We start from the raw sequence: 21259 nt of genomic DNA on the forward strand, positions 1-21259 counted from the left end.
TCCCAATCCAATCCAATCTGTGGGTGTATTGGGGTCATTTATTCGCTGCCTGCTCCCATAGTTTTATTTTTGGGTGCATCATGCACGTTTATAAGCTAGCCCATTGAATTCATCAGGCACCAAGTAATGTGTTTCTGCACTGACTGTGTTCCTTGACTTCCTTAAAAAACCAAGGTCTGTAGGGCTTTATGACCATACAAAATGCTGCTTTTTGTTTCCTTCAGAGCGACATACGGCCTAAATCTTTTCTATCTATTTCTTAACAACTTATGGTACATTGGAAGGTAAACGGGAATAGAGAGTAGGTTTCCCAGGTGAATGTGGAAATTTTTAGGAAATAAGCAATCTTTTTGTACATCTGATTCATAAGCTTTTTTATAGGAGTAAGTCAAATGCAGTCATAATATCACCCTTACGACATGGTCTATCCACCAAGAAGGGCTGGCCGCAAATAGTAGTTGGTCTACGTCGGTTTTCAAACCTTTTATATATTGTCCAAGTTTTTAATTTATTCCTATATGAATTACCGTTCATATTTGTCACGTGCTGCGCACACAAACAGGGTAGCTGTGTATTGTAAAACTCCCATTTTATGACTTTCACAAGCAACTACTTTAGTTGATAGCTTTCGTTTCTATTTAGTATAATAAAATATCAAAATATTTAGCTGTAAAGGGGGGCATTGGATTTTTGTTTCCACAGAAATACGGCTATGTTGATAGTTCGAGGATGTTTTCTAGTGTGATTTATTTGACCAAAGTTCAACTGCTATCCGATGATTTACGCTGAGCATTACAAAATTTAATTCCCAGAACACGGGATTTTGCCAGTGCCTGCCTCCTCAATACTTTTTGTGCAATATGCCAGAAAAGGCTTTAGAGGTGGCATACTATAACTTGTTCTGGTACAATTCGAAGCCAGCACATCGTTGTAGCCCCAGGAATATTTATAAAATTAAATTTGGTATATTTGGTGTAAAGAGAAGTGTTCGACTAAAAACATTTTTGGTGTTGATTTTCTCATTATTATTAAAAAAGTGCTGTCTCGTTTGAGTAAAGAGTACTATAAAAAGAAACTAAAAATCTTTGTTAACAAAAATTTAGTCCCCACGAAAGACAATGGGTCGTCATTCGTTTCAATGTGCTATTGATTTCTGAAGTGAGACCGGTTACTTGGGGCTCCTAAAGTATTCTGTTCTCAGACTGTACTGTACTGAAATGAGAAGAAATTTCTCAACATTTTAAATGAACATAAAATTTAATAAGGGCTAAAAGGCTGTTCGCTGCAATTTCTGTTTGCAAGAAACGGCCTACAGATATAAATCCCTAAAACCATTTCATTGAAAGACGATACAAAGCATCGGATTTCGCTTCGTCAGGAGAATGAAATGAGGTCTTATGGCGATTCTCAAACATCCATTTAGCAGACTTTAAATGTAAGCTTGTTGGTATCGCTGGTCAATTGCGTAGCCAAGGGCAAAAAACGGACAACCGCAGAAAGATGTAACGAGCGCTGGTGCTTGTGCCCGTTACACCTTTCGGTGATTGTCCATGTTTTGCGCTACACGAAGCTATGGGTCACGCATCTGACCTTCTCTGAAGCGCCTGCAGCCAAGGGTTACAGATTTTGAAGGTGCTAAGCGGTTCAAGATTACCTGTTTGTTTTATTTCACAATTACTCTAAAGTACCTCCGTGGATGCGGGTGGCGGGCGGTACATTTTACAGGGTGAACGTCACAGTAAAAAAGCAGTTAAATTAGTAAGAAATCCTGCATTCAAACAAATTACACTGCATCACACAAAAGTACACTATGAACAGACTCGAAATGAATACTGGCTGCGCCTCAGCTCAGCAAACCCCAGATATGTAAAGCGTGACTTGACTTATATCTTTGTTTAACCTTAAGTCTTTCTTATACTTGAGAACCCTTTGATTTAGCTATAACTGTTATATTATTCGTTCAACGTATGCCATTGTCTGACTTGTCGTCTTGCTTGCGGCATTTTCCGTGCCTAGTGGCTCGCCCGGTGGTATCCGCGGGTGTTCAGACCAGTGTTGTCGAATGGGCATTCCTATTCCATTGCAATTCCATTCCGATGAATTAAAACTTGTGGGAATTCTATTCCTTCAATTCCTCGGAATAACGGAATTTAGCCAATTCCAACTCCTGGAATGAACGGGCAGTTCAATTTCATTCCTTTAATTTCTCAGTGTAAATCTGCCTCAAGTGCTCTATCGAGTTTTCGAGAAACGCAACATGAATCTGACGTTATCATACACGTTGGTCGTGTGGGTCCCGGCTCACCGGCGGGTAGCAGGCAACACCATCGCCGACTACCATGCCCGAGAAATGTCAACCCGGGCCGAGCACGAGCCGGAAGAGCTACCGCACCCGTTTGCCAGCTTTCGGAACATTACCCGGATGTACCGAGAGGAGAGGTGCAGACTGCGGAAACCGCACCCCAAACTGACTAGGCAATAACAGATGATCCTGCGTCGACCACAGGCGGGATCACTTGCGCTTCCCGTACTGATGAACCGCATGTACCCTGCGGAACACGATGCTCTCTGTCTGTTTTGCATAAGAGAGAGGGGCACCCTGCAGCACAACTTGGCCGAGTGTACAGAACTCAAGACCCTCCCTCCTGCCCTACCCCACAACACCCCCAATCCCCAACCCCTTGAGCGATGGGAGACCTTGTTGACCAGCCCCGCCCTGCCGACTCAGCTCGCACTGACAGACAGGGGCCAGGAGCTGCTGGGATCATATGGGTCCCGTAACTAGGGAACCACCCCGTCTGGTGCCAGCGTGCACTACCGATTTCTTTTTGGGTTCAGTAACATTTGATTCCTCCTCATTGAAAACTGCAAAGGTATGCAAAATGTGTCACTCGTCACTGATTTAGGAGGTGGCAGCAGGTTGGTTACATATCGCGTGCAGAAGTACCCTTCTAACTACCATGCCTTCCCAACTAAAGTAGAGAGAAGTCCGAAAGGTAAATGTGCGTTCAAACTTCGCCAAAAGTGCGTCCAACCGATCGTCAAACCTTCAAAGAGCCAAATCGCAAGCGAAGAACGATCCCATGATAAGATTGTTTGTGCACTAAGTAAACGCATCTACCAGCGATCTAAATGTAGACGGTTACATGGTTTGTGAGATAAAGGTATACTATTGTACTCCTTTACTATCGACGCGTGTGTTGTCTTATTTAGGACGATTCTTTTTTGTATTTCCAAGAAACCGTGTTGACGCAATGGAAGCCCGGTTTCAGAAGCCGAGATAGAGAAAGAGAGAGAAAGGCTTTATTTGCGGTCTCCGGTATCACGCACGTGCCATGTGTCCAAAGATGTTATCAGAGATTTCGGACGTGGAACCGGTCTATGGGTATGTGTATTAGTTTGACAGAACGCCATCGGTCCCACCAGACAGCTTTCGCTTTAAAAAGGAGCAGCGTCACACTGTCCCCTTTTGCATATTAAGTAGCGGGATCCCGCTACTTATGATATTTTTGTTAGCATGTTTTAACAGTTAGCTTTTGCGCGACGCTAGAAGAAACAGCTATTACGTTGATATCTGCTTTTTTCGTTTCGTTGCAGTCTGTCGCGTTCGATTTTGTTATCTGCTTTAAACACCGTTATAACAGCGTAAACATTCTTTTGCTGTGCCTTGGATAACTCACAGCCATGTCGCGCGAACCTTGCTCACGTGTACACGCGTTCGAAATGCTTACTTGAATTATTTTTAGTGCATTTACAGCATTGAACAATAATGCTACAGTTCCAACGCGACAGACGGTGGGGCGCTGTCACAGAATACCGTTAACAGTTTTTCATTGTAGCAAAGTCGCAACCGCTTCAAGTTGCCCTCCATTTCGCTCGTTTATTGGCCTTGCACTTATTCAGCACAATCCGTTCATTACAGGACATACTTTATGGCCCCCTCAATTAAAGTGACAGAACCATATCACGACAGAAGCCCTGGTACAATAAAGAAGTATGATCAGGCAGCTTGTTTCCATGAACGCGTAACCGAGATGCACGAGGACAAGATCAAAATTTCGAAATGAGGCCTTTTTACGTGAATAGTGGCGATGCTCCAACTTTTAAGCCGACCACTAAGGCTTCAATATGCAGGCGTGTTTGTACCCAAGCTTAAAGGCCAGGTTCCCAAAAACACAGCAACCAAACCACGAATCAGTTTGGTGAAACCGGAGGAGGAGGCCGCACTTTTGAATCGAAGCGAAGAACGGCGCCGCACTGCTGAAGGCTGTCAAACACTCGCAACCAGGGGTGCTGCTGGAGCCGGAACCGATAGACACAAACTCCCTTTAGCAACTGTTTCTTCTGCATTATTGTATTCAATATCTATTGTAATCGTAATCACAGCTTCCCACTACCGTAGCACAGCGTGGTGGTAAGAAGCACATCCGAAGTTCGCTTATGACTATGACTCGTGCCGGGCACGCGGGTCCTCATTTAAATTTTCTTTTTGCTGCCTTGAGTTTGATTTTCTTGAGCCCCGGGACCCCGCTGCACCAGACGGACAGACTGCCGACAGGTTGGCGCCGTATTTCCGGGAAATGCGTACCAGGTCGGCACACACGCTACAACGCTATAGTCATTGCGCGCCGGGCAGGGAGGGTGTGAGAACGCCAAGCAGACTCGTTGTTTTATGTTTCATGCGCGAACTCTTTATATTGCTAGCTCCATGATTTGGCATTATCAGCTTGCGGTAAGAAATTCCAAGGGGTTCGGATGCGCGCCGTCAGTATTCCCCTCCTCGATGATGTTCCCCGCCTGCTGGCCTGGGCACACGGCGCCTGCAACTGACACGCCGGTCTGCCATCGGTGCCACGGACGTTTGTACAGAGGAAGCGAAGCTGTGCCTCCAAAAGCCGCCAAGGTACGAAGAGCCGACATAATTTCGCCACCATCCCGGCAGCCAGACGCGCTTGCGTAGCACGAAGTTCACTTTCAAACGCGCTGAAGCAGATTCCAGGTGCCGGGCATGTGTTCTTGTTTTTTCGTCGCTGGTGCTTCCTTTGAGATATAAGGACCCAGTCTTCACCATTGACTAATTGAATACCCAGAAGACGACAGCGATGTTGACGCTGTCTTCTAATAATCGCCATTCCATTCACATTTCATTCCGGGAAAAAGGCATTTAATTCCATTCCCATTCCACTCCTCTAAGCGTAGCCCTCATTCCATTCCCATTCAATTCCGGCACCTCAAGTAGAGGTAGAATGAATCCAGGATGATTCCAATTCCGGAGTGGTAACTCTGCAACACTGGTTCAGACGTAACTTGCCTACGACGGCTCAAAGCCTTAAGCACCATTGCAACGCTCACCGAAGACGACACGGCTTTGCTCTCACCTATGGTCAAGGTCGCATGCACGAGGCTAGTCGTGCAATCCGGCGCAAACCATCTGCTTAGAGCGCGTGCACCAAAGCGGAGGCGGCCGCAACGGCTAGCCAAGGCAGCCACCGGCGGAGCTCATCGTGGCGAGGCACGTGATGAGTTGGCAATAATGCGGCGCAGCTACGGTCAAATGAAGGTCACATTTACCGCGACGGGGAAAGCGCTCGACGAGATTAGTAAAGTATTGCTTTACAATGGTTATCGCAGCAGCATGTCAAAACTATCGGCAACGTCACAGAAACGCTTGCTGTCGCGCTGAAAAAGTACCATAAAAATAAAAGATTAATTTAGTTACAAGTAAGGCAGCGAAATGGTATGGGCTATCGGCGTGAAATATAACGCGAACATAAAAATATGAACCTGAACACACAAATAGTGCTATTTCTTTGCATGCAAGGCAAAATTACCCGTGGCTTAGTAGCAAAATCAGTTGGAAAATGTGGATGTCGAAGTATTCCAATAGCGTGCCATTATTGCAAACAGTATTTTTCAATTTCGCACGTTTTGCTTCATATTTTCGTCTTCGCTTTTCATTTGACGCCGATAGTACTACGCATGCATGTTACTGTGTACGGCATCTATAAATTTCAAGGCATTTGTATAACGGACACTGTGGGATGGTAGATTATTTTCAATTCTATCGCGATTTGAGATATAAATGATTGAGCAAATATGAAGGAACGACACGTGCTTCATTTGACTGTGCACAGATGATCGCGACGCGGAAAGACTCTGGAGGTTAACACATGAAGTCAATAAATGGTTACACATGACAGTAAAGCTTTTTAATTAGTTTTAAATAAGATACACCAACACCACGACCATGAAACAAGGCTTCCAGCTCAGCGCAACGTTTTAATCCTATGACGCTGCTGTACCATGAACAATTCGAATAGGTGAAGCGTGCGGCACGGTATTACCGCGATTTTTGGTCAGTTAATCAGTGCTTAATCAGAATACCATAAGCTGAAGCGCACTATATTTCAGGCCGTATGAGTGTTGTCCATGCCATTTCGCGTAAGCGTGCTGAAGTGCATTTGAGGTCGTTTCAGAAAACCAAGAGAACAGTTTACAGGTTTATAGTATTTTAGTAGTATTTTATATAGTACTTATAGTATAGTATATAGTATTTATTTATTTTCCCGGAGGTATTTGTAGGTAGACGTATGTTGCTTAATTAAGATGCAAGATGTTATTGTGTGGGGTGAATGATTCGTGAAATACTGTAATTGTGTTTTAGCGAGGTTTAAATGCATAAGCCAAGTTTAACTCCGTGATCTTAGTGCGTTTCTAACAAACTAAAAAAATGTCAATACCACAGAATAGATACTACTGTATGTTATGCAGCCATCAGCAAATGGTCTGATGTTAGCTTTGGCTCGGCCTGGTATATCGTTAAGGTCAATTGCAAATAGTTGGTGAACAAGCGACCTTTGCTCTCGCACAACAGATGTGATGGCATTAGAAATGAGTTGTGATTGTTTATTGATGTAAATTGCAACCTGTTAAAAAAATTGTATTCATGCGACAACAGTAGGAGCTCAGTTGTACAAGCGCGTGAATGAGTCCATGTAGAGGAACAGGGTCAAATGCTCTCACAAAATAAAGAAAGTCGGATTCCGAAGACAGATTAATTTATGTCGTTAGCTCGCCCGAAAACCTTCCGGATTATAAATATGATGCTATGTTGTTCGAGGTGCTACTGACGTGAGAGTGTGTAATATTCGAATAATTTACAAATGGTACTCTTTGAAGAAATGGGTCGATAGCTTATGTGTGAGGAGCGATAATCTGATTTTACGAATGGTAGTATCTTGGCAAGCTTCCCAATGTTGGCGTATAACGCCTGTTGATTGTCATTTCAAAATTAAGGCCCACAGGATTGGAAAGATGCAAGGTGGCATTTTTTTTGTTCCTTTCAGGCGAAAGGTAAAATTTTAAGATTTGTAAAAAGAGAAATAATTCCACCATCAGTCCTTCGCATTTCCAAAATAAAAGAGGCAGTGTGAAGGCTTATGGTGGCCAATAGTCTCGTACGCTTAGTCAATAATACCATTAAGGATGCTTTGTTCAGTAGTTGGCCACAATCGAAGTTATCGCTGACCTGCTTTGGTCATTTAAAATTATGTCAGGAATATGATTGGGAATGATGGCCCCTCAAAAGCGCCGAGGTATAGTTGGTAACATGTATAATAGGTCACGTTTACAGAACTTAAGCAGCGAAGTTGCTGTAAATACCACACAGCAGTTGTATAAATTTTTATGGTGATTACCGGGATGTAAATTTTTAGTTTGTACTTGGAAGCAACATCAGACGCGATGCCATTGATATGGGAATAAAATGACCGGAAGAAAATAATTTAGTCATCCCCAGAAACAATCCGAAAAGTAATCTGCCAGTAACCAGGTACAAGAAGGAACAAAAGACGGCAAATTGTTGATTAAGTAATGATTCGCCTTGGCAGGTGGCTTCTACGTTCTTGCGAAGTAAACTTTCTGCCTGGCGTTTCGGAGAACTTTATTTTAATTCTAATGCGACAGTATTAGTTAAGTCGGTCGAAAATGTGGCGTCTGTGGCACAACTCTCTGAAGAGTGGTACCAAAACCAACTGCTCAAAGTATAAACAAATTGTGAATAAATGCCCCTAATAATGCAACATTTCTTAAGGGAGCTTCTGTAAGCACTCAACTAAGTCGAGAAAAAGGTGCAAATGTTGCGCAGAGTGGGATTTAAGTCAGGGTCCTGTGTAATAATACGAGGCGAGCGTAGAACCCCTTAAATATAATTTTTTTCCGATATTTTAACGGTCTTGATGTGAACATGGCGAAAGAGTTGCACCATAAGCCATATAATTCGTAATAACGTGAATTATTGAAAGAGGGCTCAAATACTTTATGGAGAAACGGGGAGATGGGGATACGGAGGCAAAGAGGGTAAAACACCTTTTATAAGCACCCGTCAGAGACATGAGTTCAGTACTAGAAGAATAAATGTAGCATAACTACACAATTAGCAAAGAGGAGAGTTTCAAAAAAGCATGATCACTTTAATGGACCGTGTACGTAGCTGAAAATGGGCAATTGCAGTCTCCTTCATGCCTGGCGCTCTGCGCCCTTCACCTCCAGGGCCTTTATAGAACGTTTGCCCCTACTTCAAGTGCCTCCCTCTTACAAATCGCCTTCACACATTGGACCCCTCCACGCTGTCGTGTATTGCAATGCAAGGTAAAAAACCTGTCCAGTGCAAGCACTTTAGTACCATATGTGCTGTGTCTAGTTTACACGGCGTATTCCTCCTTCTCCATCGCCAACAATATCACTGTTAGAACTCCAATCGACCTTCTAAATATTACAGGCAGACAGAGAGAGAGAAACAACTTTATTAGACACCGGCTGTTTGGGGACCTGGCCTCTCACGTCGTGACCGAGCGGCCCTAGCCAGGGCTTACTCGTAACCCATCTGATGGGTCACTTTCAGGCCTCTGGTTATCCAGGGCCTCCGTCATTACAGGCAGAAAACACACCTACCATCTTCTTCCTCTTCCTCTGCTTGACTCAGCCCTTGTGTTTAAATAAAAGCTACATCTCCTCTTGCAAAACGAAAATGTTGACAATGGAAAAGAGAACAAACATGCGTACCACTGGTCCTGAGCCGCTGGGAACAACGGGTGACTCCGGCGCTTAGAATGAACGAAGTGTTTTCCATGCCGTACTTCTTACATAAATGTTATCGGTGGGTGTGTGCAGCGGCGGAAATCTGGACGCTCTGCATCATCACCATTTGAGGGGCCTTGCGGAGCACAAAATGCCCGAAAACTGGTTCCAAAATTCGAGTCAATTGCTTTGGTATTCCCTACACCACAAGAATTTCGTAGGTTTCCTATAAGTTTTCCGGAGAGGGGGGAGCGTTGACCTATGATTTAATTGTGTAAGACCAGATGGGCTGCGCCAAATTTTGGCCGTGGATTGGTGCTCAAGACCCCCCTGATATCCCCACTCTGGAGCCCATCCCTTCAACGTATTTTGAGGTGACCGCCAGCATACGTTTCTTTTCCGCACTCTATGTGTATTTCTGCATGCTTTTATGGGTTCGAGTAAATGTTGCGAGCGTAGAGTTAACGGACAATGCAGCAAACAAAAAGACGACATCTCCGTCGATATCAACGCACGCTCTTATTTATTTTCAAAACCTAACGCAAAAAACTCAGGACGCTTGCACTCAAGCGCAGGACTTGAATGGCGAATCTTTTGTAGATGAGTATTGCCGGATAAATAGTTTTTCTTCACTATCACTGTGTATTTGCATAGGTGCGGTGCTACTACTCGTCACCATATTAATCGAAGAGATCGTCGTCTTCTTCGCGGTGAGTGGTGGAGGCAAAATCGTTCTGATCGCTGTAGACTTCCACCAGCTCTTCGTCCTCGACTTGAGGCAGTGGTGCCGGGATCTGCAAGTCATCTTGAGAATAATTTGCACACTCCTAGCTATGCCTGCAATTGTCCTCGATAGCTTCCACAGAATTTGGTGGCGCGGTGAGCTATCACAAGCAGGGTGTCGTTTAGAAACTGCCGCGCGCGAGGCCTCTTCTGCAGAACCGAGCGCATTCGCACTACTACACGAGAGGGAACGAACGATGGGGCTACGCTATGACATGTCTTCCTCGCTGCGAGCAGGTGTTACCACAATTACTGTGAGCGCTGGAATTTTTCGAAGCGAAGCGTTACGGTCCTTACTGATGCCGTTGTACGCCAATACGCCCTGCACGAAAGCCAGCTACCTCTGTCGATGATTATGTATGACCGTAGGTGAAATAAAAAAAACGAATCCAGTGGTCGGAATCGTACCTGTGTCCCTCACGTTATAAAGCCGCCGTCTATCCGATTGCTCCATTCCGACATGGTCGAAGCGGTTTCGGAAACTCAGACAACAAAAGAATTCGTCATCATAAGAGTGGCGTTGCTGAACGTGCCGTGAACATGTTATCCACAAGACGCTAGGCCTAACATCCCATTTTCGAGTTTGAAAAGTTAGGCTTAACATCAAATCTTGGTGTGTAACACCACAACCTTGCACTCACTCAAAAAACTGCTCACTGAAAGTCAAGCAGCGGGTAGCGATACCCACCTTCCACGCCAAGCTCAAATGTTAGTTCCACGGAGTCAACACCCTAGAGTTGTCGAGAGTATTTTAGAAAAATGGCGCGCACCTCCAGGATGACACATACTCGCAGTGTGGGATTGACCAACCAAAGAATCCATCACGAGAAAGCTGCGCCTTCAACAACCGACGTCGTTAGGCGGAGGGGTGCATAATTTTGCTAAAACCACTGGGCGAGCCGGGGACTTGGCGTTCGCCACGAGGCACGCGCTCATGAGCGCTTAGACCTTTCTCGTTTCCCGGGATTTTCGCCAGCTTTGTTTTTGCTAAAGCCACTGCGCGATCCGGGGACTCGGCGGTCGCCACGAAGCACGGGCTCGGGCGTTCGGCATTTTCTAGCTTCTCTTTTCCAGTTCTTTTTTTGGGGGGAGGGAGCAGGGGCAGGGGGCTAAAGGCACTCATGAGCTGGGGACGCCTGGCTGTGGCCGCGAGCCAGGCGCTCAAGAGCGCTTGCCATTTTCTTGGCATTCTTTTCTGATATACCGAACTCACGGCCAATAACGAAAGCTCCGCTGTTAAAGTGTACCCTCAGTGGCCATGCGAGACGACCGCAGAACAGCCTCGATTCGCGAGTACTATAGTGATATATTAGGCGGGATGTGCCCAGGGGCGGTTCACTTAATAGAATAACCTAGAACAGAAGGATTGTTCTAACGTGGTCGCACAGTGGAGGTTCACCTGCTCCAAAAATATTTCAGCTTTTTCTCTTTAGTTCAAGCCCCATATCCCTAACTCGGGCACAGGCGTATTGGAAAAGGCACAATCACAGGCACCGTGCGCACTGTGCTGTGACTGTGTTGTGCCGCACTTACCCAGGTAAACGCCCAGGATGCATTTGCGTTCTCTAAACACTTCGAAGACCATGAGACAGCGACGAAGTTCGCACTCCCGCGGCTTTACGCACGTAAGGATTTTATTTAAGCTTTTTTCTTTGTCACAGGCCCAGTATGTAGAGAATGCTCGCCATCACGAACGTGTATACTAGGTCGTCGTTTAACACTTTATCATGTGGCCGAAATAAAGAGTATTTTTATTCTTTTGGGGTGGGAGATTGGGAGATACCAGATTTTTTTGTCACAATAAACTACATATTTCAATGTTGCAACATTGTGATGTTTCTCAATTTCTGTTATATTATCATTCCTTTACGCGATACTGTTTATATCGGCACACACCTTTCGTATGTACATCCTCTTCCTCACGTACTAAAAGATTTGGCGAATTTTAGTTAATTTATTAATTCGGATTATGCCTATCTCGCAGGTATCAACATAGGGCAAAGACTGGGGCCAGAGGGACAACCACAACCAATTAGCCAAGTGTCAAGCGGACAATCCTTTTCAGCTGCTAGCGCTGCCCACCATTCAGCAGCTACCATGGGGGTGCATCTTGGAGCAGATTCCGTCGGAAATGGTATGGGTGCGCCTGCAATTTTCGGTGGTTGTTCCTTTGCTGGTACCTCGAGCGGAGGTATAAAGTTTGCTGGGGCCACGAGCGTAGCTGGTTCAAGTAGTGCAATTGTTGACAACTGCGCACCATTGCAACAAAAGGAAACGTCGTTATTGCATAACAAAAATTTTGAAGTGAATACAAAGTCTACAATGAGCAGTTCTAGAAACGGCGGAACCGGCATAGAAGCAGGTCTAGAACGAATATTTCTTGAGGACGACTAAGGAAGAGACTCGCTAATTGATCCGAGTACACTTTGAGGCGGGTGGTATAAGTGGGCACGGCTCCAGCGGTCTCAGATGGTTTGTCTGATGTGATTCAGGTTGAGGAGTATTGAAGAAATAATTTGCGCTCACACGTAATTAGTAGACATCACAAGCTTTTAATCTTTTAAAGACTCCTAACTGTGCTTATTGAGGTTTTAAAAAGAAATACAGCTGGACACACTTGAAAATGTCATTTCCTTTGCGTTTGGCACAGTGAACCGGGGAGACAAATAATTTAGAGAAAATTAGAGGAGTATTAGCAAAACGGGATACAGGATAAGGGCTGGGCTGACTCAGAAAAGTTTGTCTGCACTGTGGTACTGCACATTAAAAACATGGCATTTCGCTGTAAGTCGGTAGTAGCAAACGCCCGTCTGGGGATTTTACAGCGGTAGTCACATGGGGCACACACGTCATGTAGCAGAAAAGGTGAACGGTGGCTCAAAACTCTGCCTTATAACACTCACCGTTGACGGACATCAGAGCGCAGCTGTTGAACATAAACGGGTCGGACTTGACGTCTCAACTGCGTCAAATTCAAACCTACGATAACGTTCGGAGAGCACTGTGATCTTTTGACTGAGATATTGGATTTTTAGTCTTTTTCGCACTGACTGCCTTTGTTTATTTTTTTAGGAAAGTCGAATGAATAATTATGGAGTTTAACACTACGAAACTACGCAGCTTATGAGGTACGCCGTAGTTGAGGTCTCCGGAATAATTATGATCCACCTGGGGATCTTTAACGTGCGCCGAAATCTCTACCAGACGGGGTTTTTCCTTTTCGACACCATGAGGAAAGCGGCCGAAGAATCTTACGGTGTCATTACAGCCCATCATCATCATCTTCTTCTGCGTCGTAATCATCTTGATTGTTGATCAACTGGAACCAAAGCCTACACAGGCCCACTGCAGGGCTACGGCCTCTCCCATTGACTACCAATGGCCTCTTTCTTGGGCCGCTCTAATCTACTGCTGGCCACCGAACTTCCCTATTTCATTACTCCATCGTGTTCATTGACGCTCCCCTTCTTCTAGACCAATCTCTTGGTATCCACCCTGGTACACTTATTGCCTACCGGTTCAACCATAATTCCCTAATTTTTCCGTGACGGCGAATAAAGCCTTGTTCCTTTGTATTTGTTCCCGGTCAACAAATGTAATTACGTGGGTGTATTTAAGAATGGAGGCCTATTTTAAAAGCGTATGATTCATTTTCTAGTGGCTTCAATATCAGCTTCATTACTTTGGACAATTCTTTATGCACATGCCTTCCAACTTCCTCACAGTTAAATATAAAAAGTCAGCGTAATGGTGTGTCACCAATCTGGACCACAAAATTAGCGTTTGGTACATTTTCTAACCTTAAAAATTTCAATATGGAATCGAAACCGCGAGGGTTATTCATTTAGCTATTAAATTTTTCACATGCTTCGGTGGCATGCTCAGCAGGTTTTTAATGGCAAATTGACAATTCATGACGTTAAGGGGAAACTGCTAAGTCATGCCTGCATTAGGTGTCGTAGTGGTCTAGTGGTACAAAATTTCAAACTTCAACATACGTATCCTTCACCGCACATCTGCCACTACACACCCTTACAGCTCGTGCAGCAACATTGTGCCGAATCCAACCTTCCATTTCTCGTTGTCATGTTTCGTTTTCCCATCTGCTCTTCCACCCCTTCGGGAGCTTTGGGAGCACAGGGTGCTCACATTTCAGCAGCACAAGAGTCGAATGTCTAACATATCCCGGCCTAGCGAAGTCGTGTTCGACCGCGGCTACATGAGCTGAAAAGTGTGCCCTGCACTTTAATTTGTTTCGTTTTGTCTGTTTATTTTGCAAAATAAAAGCGGCTGGACCCATGAAAATCAATAAATTCGCTGAATTTAAAACTGCGTGGGAAGCGTCATAAGTTATGTCTACATGCCAAGTTAAGGAAGAAGTCCTGGAATTCTGGTGTTTGAGCGCAACCGCTTGCTGTTATTTGCTTGAAAGTACAGGATGGGTACACCTCTCAAATTTGCTGCGATCGATGTTACGGTGGAATAACGTATGCTGACATTTCCGAGAGCCAGCGCATTGTGATACTACTCTCTAACCACAAAAGGTGAACTACATGCATTTGCAGCATATTTCTGTGGTAGCAATTGTGAGAAATAAATTTTGGTATGATTGTTTTTCTCGGCGAGTAGTCATATTCACCACCAGCATCTGTACGCCACTGCAGGACAAAGGCCTCTCCCATTATTCTCCAATTATTTCGGTTTTCTGCTAACTGCGACAAATTTATCCCCGCAGACTTCTTCATCTCATTCGCCGCTCTAACGTTCTGCCGCCCCCTGCCACGCTCGCTTGCCTTCTCTAGGGATCCAATCTGTTCCCCTTAAAGACCAACGGTTACCTTGCTTCGAATTACATGCCCTGCCCACGTCCATTTCTTCTTCTTAATTTGTAGTAATATGTCCTTAAGACGCATTTGTTCCCTGACTTACTCCGCTCTCTTCTTGTCCTTTAATGTTACACCTAACATCTTCCGTTCCATTGCGCGCTGAGTCGTCCTCAATTTAAGTTGAACCCTCTTAGTGAGCCTCCAAGTGTCAGCCCCGTATGTGAGTACCCGTAAGATGCAGCTGTCATACACTTTCTTCTTAAGCGACAATGGTAGGCTGCCATTCATTATCTGAGAATGCCTGCCGAATGCACTCCCCCTCATTTTTATCCTTCTAATTCTCTCTGCCTCATGGTAGGGATGCGGGGTCACAATTTGGCCTAAATTGATATATTCGCTTACCACTTCCACTGCCTCGCCAGCTATCTCAAACCGCTGTGTTCTCCCGAGGTTGTTGATCATTACTTTAGTTTTCTGGATATCAATTTTCCGGCCGAGGGTTCTACTCTGTTTGTCCAGTGCTGTAAGCATGCTTTGCAATTCGTCCCCTGGATTACTTAGCAAGGCGACGTAATCAGCAAATCAGAGGTTACTGAGGTATTCTCCATTAGCCCTTACTCTCACCTATTCCCCATCCAATGATCTGAATACTTCTTGTAACAATGCTATGAATAACAGTGCAGAGAGTGTGTCCCCTTGTCTGACGCTCTTTCTTATAGGTATTTTACTGTTCTCCTTATGCAGGATGATGGTAGCTGTGGACTTATTGTAGATATTCCGTAGTATTTTTACATAATGCGCATCTACCTCCTGGTTCTGTAATGCCTGAATAACTGCTAGGGTTTCGACCGAGTCAAATGCTTTCTCATAATCTATGAAGGCTATATATAGGGGTTCAGAGTACTCAGCGCACTTCTCTATCACCTCATTGATCGTTTGAATATGGTTCATTGTTGAATACCCTTTACGAAACCCTGCTTGCTCTTACTGAAATCTAAGGTGTCAGAAATTGTGTTAGCGATTACCTTGGTAAGTACCTTGTAGACTTCTGACAGTAAGCTGATGGGCCTCTAATTTTTCAACCCCTTCGTGTCACCTTTCTTATGGATTAGGTTGACGTTCGCGTTCCTCCAAGATTCCGGTACACTCGTCGTCATTAGGCATTCCGTGTGCAGGTTTGCCAGTTTTAGTAGTACAATTTTCCCGCCATCCTTCAAGAGGACTGCTGTAATCTGATCTTCACCAGATGATTTTCCCCCTTCCATTTCTTTCAAATCCCTCCTTACTACTTCTGTCGTTACTGGTGGGGTGTCTATCTCCACTGAGCTACTTTCTCGTTCGGTATTATCCTGGATGTGCCGGCTACTGTACAGATCTCTATAGAACTTCTCTGGTACTGCTGATGACAATAATTGCTATGAAAACCTGGTCATAAGTACGTCAAAGACTTCAGTAAAAGTGCATCCCACATTTCTTAACCTTCGAAGACAAGAATCTAAAACAAAAATAAAACGCATGCGACAATTTTTTCCGCACCAAGTACGCGCATCTATGAACGATCTAAATATATACCAATACGGGGATTATGAAATGAAGGTATACTATTCCAATATTTATTTATGATTTATAAGTGCATCGTTTTATCTTGAATTGCTCGTTTTTCTCAATTTTCAGGTAACCGCCTTGACATAATAGAGTCCCTTATTCAACCACGCGCGGTGTGTCCATAGATGTCGTAAGAGGTTTTCGGCACACCAACCGGTCTATGGGGACATGAAATGGTTGTTTAAACGGAAGCCCTTGGTGTAACTAAGAAAGCATTCGTTTAAAACTCTTCCACAGTTTTGCCTGCAATCACGTCCTCAGGTTCTCTAGCTGTATTAGAATTTCGATCAGTGGAGAAGGTTTTAAGCCGAGCACATTTGCACACCGTTGATTCTTCACAATAGACGTGGTGTGTGACTTCATATCCGTCGCTGTGAGTGCACATGGCGCATGTACCACAGACAAACCGTTTTTATATTGGCGCGTGAAGAAGTAGTATATTTTTAAAAATATTAGAATGGAATAGTAAATAGTTGCCCGTTCCCTAGGGCTAAACACAACCCACTGCCACGAGCTCGAGAATCGGGCTATAACCACGCTCCCGTGCCCGTGCCAGCCACCCCCGCACCTAAAGAAATTGTGTGGTCTCCGGGGCATCAGGGTCTCAGAGGTAACGAGGCCACGCACGTGACTGCCCGAGTGCTTACCCACCGGGCGCTTCACCCTTGTTCTCCCGGCTCGGACATTAGCAAACCACTTCTGCGGTTTAGAGAAATCGTAAAACATTACTACGATAACCACCGGCTTTACCCAGCCCCTTGCAAATGTCTGAACAAGGTCGATGAGCGAACACTGCCGCGCCTGCAGACGAACACATTTATGTGCCCTCCAGTAGCAAAGCATTTCGACCCTAAAACAGATGGGCGGTGTCTGCACTGTGGGGAGGTGTCCGACACCTTCCGCATAAGGTGGGCACGCCAGAGCAACCCTGCGTTATCCCCCAACCCTTCCCCTACCAGAGGGGCATGGGAGGCAGCCCTGCTATATTGCTCAGGGCTGGAGTCTCAAAGGGTTCTAGTTCGACGGGCGAGAGCGGCGGCCTTGACCAATGGGGTCCCGGAATACGGACTGCAGTGTGCGGAGGGTCACAGGCCCCAACTCTCTTCTATTCTTATCAAAAATAAAGCTTCATTCCTCCTCCTGCTCTTTATTATCATCAACACACTGCCCCCGCTGCCAAGATGCGAAGGACCAGCAGCCACGGATGATGTACCACTGTCTAACCACCCCCAACACCAGACACCACAGGTGCAGGCCACTCACCGTCTTCTTGTGCGTAGCCTTCTCAAAGGCCACCTGCTGCGGTCACCTCGCTTCACGTCTGAGGACTATTCTTCGCCGTCTTCTTTGAACAAGTTGGTCTGGGTGATGACGTAGTCCCGCTGGTCGGTAAGCAGTGCGTCCTGGTCGAAGTCACCGCTCGATCTCGCACCGGAGTAGGGCGACAGGCTTTGTAACTCCTTTTCTCCATTGTTTTCTGCGACATCCTGGTGCCGTCGAACCCGGGAGATCGAACCACGAGCACACACTACGTGACCCGGCGCAGACGCCGAGAGACGCTAGACTCGGTGTTCGTTTGGATCCAGCTGTGTTGGGACGCCTCATCCTCGAGCGCTGCTCGAGGCTCGTGCTCGTTCCGAAGCCACCCGGTCGCCCGGCTTGCTGCCGTCTGCCATGGAGGAGCTACGCCGCCGCCGTGACTTCGTGAGACAAGCCGTCATGAGGGGGGTAGCGGCAATGGAATCGCTACTACAGGATTCTGGCTCACCGACCGAGCAGATCCGCTCACACCAGCGTGCGATCAAGAGCAATTACGAGGAAACTGAGGAAGTTGATGAGCGCATGCAGGAAATATTTTGATGAGTTTGTACCATACTTCTTCAGGAGCTACGAATTAGACAGAAAGGTCATCCCAGACCCTCGGCGGTTCCTTTTGTTGTTCCTACTGAGACTACCGGAGCGCCAAGCCTTCATTTAGCCGACATCTGATAAGGCAACACCGTGGCGCCTCCTGTGACAGCAAGATAACCATGGAGGCCGACAACTTATTGAACGTGCGCGCTGTGTGTGAGCGGACGCCTTGCGACCTACACGCCCACAATGCTGACGAAGATTCTGATCGCCCGAAGCAACTGGCGGAGGTCGCGACACGTTCCTTCGAGGGCCGACTGGATGCACCGATCAGCCCGCCTAGCGACGACTACTTCCTCGGGGACAGCCACTGCACCCGGCTTTCTACGGACCTCGTGACCTCGACGTGTAATAAGGCTATTGACGCAGATCTGCCTAGCTTGATGTTATCCGCCGGTTTTTTTTTACTGCAGGGTGGTTATAACGTTTGCGATTCCGTGGACGTCCACAGTTTGGAGCTTAAGAAACACATCTTTCCATCAAAAGACCTCTGGTGCTAGATGCTCCAAAGCGAGTGATTTTCGTGTCTCTGAACCACGCCATCTCGTATTGTCTCCGAAATTTCGCCGTGTCAAATCACTAATGAACTGGCGCAATTATTTTCGCACCCGGTCTGCGGAACGTTTCTTCATATCTTGAGAGTTTCAAGCTTGTTCCAGCTACCCAATCACATTCCCTTGTTTTTGGCAGCTGCACTGTCGTCGCAGTGCACATAGTGAACTTCGTGCTGCTGTCTCCGACCGCACGTTTTGTCTATACGACGTGAGCGCATCTACTGAGGTCGTCTACTACCTACTGTTTGCTTCCTCCTGCTTTCTCCCTCCTCCCTGAGGCCTGATGCCTGCATCTACACCTATCACTGCCTCAGCTTCATAGCGTGATGCACTTGCCCCAACTGTAGTTACAAATGCAACTAACCAACCCCCTGTACCTATCCCCACCACCGTCCAAGATCTCTTCCTCTACTTATGCGCCAAATTTGATGCTCTTGAACGGCGAGTTGGCGCCTTAGAAGAAGCACTAGGTCACTCCTTCTGCAACCCTAACAAACGCACCCGTTCCCTATCAGCTAGGCCCCGCCCTCGCAATGCAAGCTCCTCCCGTACTGCTCACAAACCATGAACGCGCGGAATCCTTTATAATCTGGCAATAGAACTGTCGCGCCCTCCGCAAGAAACTTAACTCCCTCAAAGCGTGTATAAAAGCTCACGATAACCCCCCCCCCCGAAATCCTCCTCCTTCAGGAAGCCTACCACGTGCCAGCTGTATCGGGCTACAACACGTATCACACAGGTGACCCTGAAGACCCCCATTCCATTATTCTTCTCACTTTAATACCGAAACACCTCACGTACATGGCACTTGACACCTCATATTTTACCACACCCTATTTTCACACTCATGGCATTCTTGTGAAACCCGACCTTCACTCATCTGCTACCCTCAGAGTTGTCAACGTATACCACCACCCGCGGAAACCGACACCTCCTCTAAAACCACTCTTCACCCGCTCTCGCAATCCCCACCAGGACTCCCTCATCCTTGGCGACTTCAACTGTCATCATACCATGTGGGGCTACTCATCCATACTTTCCCTGGGTCGAAAGCTTGTAGACGCATTTCTCCAAGGCCGTTACTCTCTCCTCAACGACACTTCCTATGCTACGCGTATAGGCAACTCTTTCGAGCGAGATAGGAACCCTGACCTTGCATTTTACCAGGGCACTCTCACATTCCTACGGGGGCACTTACATGAAAACCTCGGGAGCGACCACGCAATCATTTCAATTACTCTCCTCTCTCATAGGTCAGCCCCGAGGTCACAAGCCCGCATTTCGCTCACTTATTGGACTAGGTTTCGCGACGAAAATACTCCCACTCTGGACCCCAGAAATCCTGACGCTTGGCTATCGCCCCTTCGTGAAAACTATAAAAAAACACATCAAACTCATTGCCCCCGTACTCGCAGCCCCGTACGTAGACACACATTTGCTTCACATATGGGACGCTCGCCGATCTCTTATGCGGCGCTGGCGCAGAAATAAATCTAACCGCCGTCTTCGGTGCCACATAAGCCTACTCACTCAGGAGGCAGAAGAATATGATAATCGATTGGCCAGCACGAGCTGGTGGACACTCTGCGATTCACTAAACTCCCATATGAGCACAAAGTGCGCTTGGTCCCTCCTTAAAACTCTCCTTCAGGCAACACAACGCATGAATCCGATTCCGAAGCTCGTACTACCACACAGGAGCCCTCTACCGACCTCGCCAACTCTATCCGCAGCTTACTGTTCCCCAATAGTGCAGACCACCCTACAAGCAGACTTCGCGAGCAGTCCCTTCCAGCGTCGCCCATGGACACCGCCTTCACTTTTCAGGAACTACAACGAGCACTGGACTCCCTGCACCGCAACACCACCCCCGGCCCGGATAAAATTACTTACAAAATCCTGTGAAATCTTAGCTCAGACTCTCAACAATCTCTCCTCAGTCTTTTTAACCATGTCTGGGAGACTGGCACGATCCCTTCATCCTGGAAACATTCTGACGTCGTTCTTATCCCCAAACCCGGAAAACCTGCATCTAAAGACAATCTTAGACTCATTTCTCTTACCTCGTGCGTAGGCAAACTTCTCGAACGCATGGTACTTACCCGCCTCGAATGGCACATGGAACACCACTGCCCACTCCCCTACACCCAAACCGGCTTCCGTCGCGACATTTCGAAACAGGACACACAGATCTCTCAAGATCTTTACGATTTCCGAAGCTCCCCCCAACTTCGCGGCCTCCTAGCCCTTGACATTCACAAAGCATTTGACACAGTTTCAGACCAGGCCATCCTCGCTAACCTTGCCCGAACAAACTGCGGGAGCCGAATGTATTAATATATCGAATCCTTTCTCTCAGACCGCACAGCCTCTTTAAGCATCCCGGGATCGTCGGCTCCATGTTTTTATTTAACCTCTGGCACCCCAGAGGGCTCAATCCTGTCTCCAACCCTTCTCAACCTGGCACTAGCCCAACTGCCTCCCCTCCTAGACTTTATCCCC

At 46.4% G+C, this 21259-nt stretch overlaps 1 protein-coding gene across 1 annotated transcript in view; it reads left to right on the forward strand.

Moving 5' to 3' along the window:
- Positions 1 to 21259, forward strand: part of LOC144141485 (uncharacterized) — a 140494-nt gene that overhangs the window by 83781 nt on the left and 35454 nt on the right. Inside the window, exon 9 of the mRNA XM_077673041.1 lies at positions 11846 to 11995. Within this exon, the coding sequence (XP_077529167.1) occupies positions 11846 to 11995 (150 nt within the window). The remainder of the gene's footprint in view (positions 1 to 11845; positions 11996 to 21259) is intronic.

This window comes from Haemaphysalis longicornis, unplaced genomic scaffold, assembly GCF_048455015.1.
Source record: "Haemaphysalis longicornis isolate Haplotype H1 unplaced genomic scaffold, Haemaphysalis longicornis Haplotype H1 scaffold_6, whole genome shotgun sequence".
NCBI lineage: Eukaryota > Metazoa > Arthropoda > Arachnida > Ixodida > Ixodidae > Haemaphysalis > Haemaphysalis longicornis.